Genomic DNA, 4407 nt, shown 5'->3' on the forward strand with positions numbered 1-4407 from the left:
TGCCCTTTTCTGGGCCACCTGCACGCCGGGGGCAGAGGGGCAGATGCTCCATGGAGCCCCTGGGCTGCTGTTAGGGGCTGGAGCCCACAGCCCCCTCCCATGCCTAGCAGGCTGGCTTTCCTTAATGTCACAGCGCCTGCCACAGGGACTGGAGTAGTGGCAGTGCCTGCCACATTGCCATCAGACCCAGAGAGCCTCTCTCCCCTTTGCACAGTGTTAAATAGAGCTCGGTAGGCATGGGCCAGGCCCCAGCACATTGCACTGATTTGTGTCTCCCTGGAGCTGCCAGGCTGGCAGCATGCTTCTTCCAGATATTCTGCTGGTTTATCAGGATTCTGCACTTGTTCGGGAGTGAAGTTCCAAAACACTGGAGGTGCCCACCGCCCAAAGTGGCCCCTGCTGGGGACATCAGCAATTAGCCGCTGTTATGTATCTCAACCAGGTAATCATACTCTCATTCCTTGTTTTAATTAAACAAACAAACAAGTCAGAACATCACGTTAAAGCCAACAGTTTTCAGAGTTTTTCTTTTTCTATCGTATGAAAAATAAAGGATTAATTGGAATTTGTGATGGAAGCTTTCAAGAAAATATGTTCCAGCTGCAACATTTCCAAGGACTTTCCAAAGCGCTGAGCTCATATATGGTATAAACAAGAATCCATGACATTTCCCCAAAACTTGCATAACCTAGTTCTTCTATAAATGAGAACACCATTTCTAGTACAAGCAACGTCACTAGTGCAATTATCAGCATCCTATGACTTTTGTGTCGGTGTGATGAAAAATTACATTTATGGACATAAGAGCCATGTACCACATACAAATGGGTATTTCAACAGACTACTAATAGTCACGTTGCTTCAGACATTTTGATTACCTGAGGTGTGTTTGTGATGGGCAGGCAAATTCCTAAGTCATTGACAGTCAGCTGAAGAAAGAGGGTCCCAAAAGCCTGCGCAGAGGTTTGTTGGATTCCAGGCAGCATATCTACTACTTCTTTTGTGGCCATATGAATATCTTTATGTAAAGCCATTCTCTGTTCATTCCAGTTGTCATATGCAGCCTTGTAGTTCAGCCAAAAGAGCACAGCTTTATGAAGAAACCAGAAACGCTTAATTGAAATCAACACATACAAAAAAAAAAAAGCACATTCACTAAATAAAGTTAATTTTTTTTTTTCCATTTTTACGGTTTCTCCATAACCTTAAGACAGTGGATGTACAACAATGGACACACATATTCAGGATGTAGTGAAGAGGTTCATGCTGTAAAGGATAAGATGGACAACACCGATCATTTAGCATCAAAATTAACGCATTAAAATACAGAAATCGATGCTTGTTCTCAGCATTATTCATTTTTAAAGATTTACAAAAGCAACTTCCTCCAAACCACCTAAAAACTAATCACTTCAGCAAATGGAATTGTTGACATTAAGAATTATTAACCTGTTGGCATGCAGTAGATCTAAATTTCTCAGCTAGTTCATTTTACTTAACACTTGGATTTGACATGAAATATCCTACATCTTGAATAATCAAGCCTCTTTGAAAAAAAAAAGTATATCTTCCCCAGTATGAAAACAAATTTGTAGCAATTGTCTCTTCAATACCTCTATCGAAGGCCACAGGCTGAGCAAAAACAATTGGTCTGTTCAAAGTAATGAGCACAGCTTCTCTATCCGATGAGCCACTGATTTCTTCTCGGAGAGCATTTCTTAATCCAATTCTTGTTTTGAAATAGGCAACTTGATGAAAGTCTGAGCCAGCTTCTTCATACACCTTAAAATGTTCAAAAAATGGGAAAGGGGAGGAGTTCATGGCCAGGGGAAGAACAATGCAATTACTACATTTGACAAAATGTAAAATTTACAACAAGAAGTAAAGATGTCTCCTTTCCCCTTTTTCTCTTCCAGGCAAGACTCCTTTGAGGATATTAAATTTTTTTACATTAAATTCTCATAGCAGTGTTATTTTTCTTATTTATCATAAAATATTAACTAAAATAACTATTTATAAGTCCAGATCCTCTACTGTGACAGTTCTAAGATTTGTATTTGTTTGTTTCTAGGCATCACAAAATATTTTCGTATCATAGAATTAGTGATTCCAGGAAACTGCGGGTTTAAGAATCCAAGAGATAAAACTGTCAAACTAATACAGACAAACTAGGTCAAAGTGTAGGTCTAGTCAAGTTTGGGTCTTGTCTGATCATATTATTTCATCCACATACCCTAAAAATAATAGCAATATCAATGAAAATTTTGAATATGACTTAGTAGCATGGCCATTACTGTTGCAAAGGGCTAATAAGTTCTAACATATTAATAGCATGAAAAAATGTATTTTTTTAACCACACACTATTAAGAACACCACATGCAAGGATGCTGAGCACTAACCTGATGCTTAACAATCTGTCCTAGTGCCAGATTTAAATCCACCTGGCATTTCCCAAACAGTTTGAGGTAGCTGCTACTTCCAGGCATTGCTTTGGTTTGCAGTCTGTTTGAGAGTTCAAGTTCTATCAATCCAGTTTCAAATCTCACAGCTCGCATTGAGGGAGTTGTAGCTGTCACTTGAATTCCCTAATGAATAAGGATGGTACAAAGCTATTAGAATCTGGTTCAGAGACATAAAAAGAAGGAGGGAAAAAAACCCCAAACAACCCAAAAAACCCTTTTCACTGTGCAGCAAAAGAGAACATAATAGTTCTTCACAATGCAATGCCACTAAGGTATTCTGAAAGATTGCAGGAACCAAATTCAAGGTCTTTTTCTTCATGCAGAGCATTCCTGATTCAATAAGCTTTGAGGTAAAAACCCAAAAGCCATTAACAGCATCCAGCACCACTCTTTTGTCATCGTAAGATTACCTTAAACTGTAGGCTCAATGAGTAAAGAAGAATTTTTGGTTTTTCTCCATCAGTTGTGCCATCATGTTCATTCCAAAGGGGTATCGGCTGCTCCCCTCCTGTATACATTAAATATACACATTCAGAGTTTTAACAAAGAAAACATTTTAAAACAAACAGATCTAAAAACAGGTGACAGTGAATTAAGCCTCATTTTAAACAGGGATTTATAAAAACAAATATAGGTGCAGATTCAGCTTATTACATATAGTTAATAGCTCTCTACTAAAACTCCAGGCAGAGTCATGTTCGTCCCTCCTGGGAAGCTTCCCCCAGGAAGGCTCAAATCCTACGAGGAGTAACACCTAGTTTTCAAAAAGATACTCTTTATCTCCCACACCAATGTACCTGCTGAATATCTGACAATAAAAATTAAACACTTGACTGAATACTGTGCAAATTGCATGAAAAGAGGAATTGAAATTATGTCAGTATTTTTCAATGACAGGAGAAGAGAGTATTCTGCAGTTACTTTATTTTTGTGTTTTCTTCCTCATCCTGGCACGTTTCACCCCAAGTTATTTATCCCCATAGGCCCTAAACTGAAGGAGCAATCCTGTCTAAAATTCTCCTTGAGATTTGATCTATATTCAGTCTTAGTTTATAGGAAGGGCTTGCTGCTGGAAGAGGCGAAGCCATTAATTATCTCCATATATGACAATTCTAATTACAGTTACTTGGTGGTAAGAATAGGCAGTTAAATCAGGGATTAAAAAAAAAAAAAACAAAAAACAATAACAGTAAACTTTTATCACTCCATTTTGTAGTTGGATGCTTTTCTTCCCCAAATAGTCCTAATAAGCCTCCTCCTCTTTTTGTTGTTTATTCCCCCCCCCCCAAATATTTTTAACTAGGATCATGTAAAGCTACAATGGTAACCTAAGGGTTCTGAGCAAGAGAACTAACTCATCTTTCATATATACTCCACATGCATATTAAGAGGGGTTTTTTGCAATAACATTTCTTCATGAAGTTTGTAAAGCATCTTCCAGTTAAAAAAAAAAAAAGAAAAAGAAAACAGCAATATTACTTTTAAATACAATTTTTCCATCTACCCTGTCACTTAAGGGAGCATAATTTTCTTGAATGAAAGTAAATTAGAAGGTGGATTTGAATCTTTACATAACCCAGTGCAAAAAGTGGTAAGATCCTGAAAGCGGACACCAGCTATCTTTACATCAACACTGCCCTCAACTTGCAGATGGAATTATTATGGATTGCTCTGTGCATTAACTAGCTTTTAATCTGTGCAACTGCACCTTAAGTAATTGGTACATATGCAGTTTTTATGTAAGGATAATATGCAATCAGTATTTTAGTGCAACAGAAACCGTAATTAGAAAAACCACTTTAGTATATTACACTAATAGGAATTTTCAAGCCACGTAAATTATTTTGCTGCAAGCCAGAAGGAGAAAAGCTATTTTCCCCCACGTTGTTCTGCATTCAGCACCCAGACCCATGGATTGCTGGCACCTGACCTGCTGAATCCTGC

General features: G+C 38.0%; 1 protein-coding gene across 1 annotated transcript in view; it reads right to left on the bottom strand.

Moving 5' to 3' along the window:
- Positions 1–878: 878 nt before the first annotated feature.
- The window catches only part of KIAA1109 (KIAA1109 ortholog), a gene marked incomplete at its 3' end in the record, with an annotated part of 85913 nt that continues 82384 nt past the window's right edge, over positions 879–4407 (bottom strand). Inside the window, exons 53-56 of the mRNA XM_010294702.1 lie at positions 2874–2971; positions 2401–2586; positions 1614–1782; positions 879–1090 (exon numbers count right to left, since the gene is read on the bottom strand). Of these exons, the coding sequence (XP_010293004.1) occupies positions 879–1090; positions 1614–1782; positions 2401–2586; positions 2874–2971 (665 nt within the window). The remainder of the gene's footprint in view (positions 1091–1613; positions 1783–2400; positions 2587–2873; positions 2972–4407) is intronic.

Source organism: Phaethon lepturus, unplaced genomic scaffold (assembly GCF_000687285.1).
Source record: "Phaethon lepturus isolate BGI_N335 unplaced genomic scaffold, ASM68728v1 scaffold3089, whole genome shotgun sequence".
NCBI classification, from domain to species: Eukaryota; Metazoa; Chordata; class Aves; order Phaethontiformes; family Phaethontidae; genus Phaethon; species Phaethon lepturus.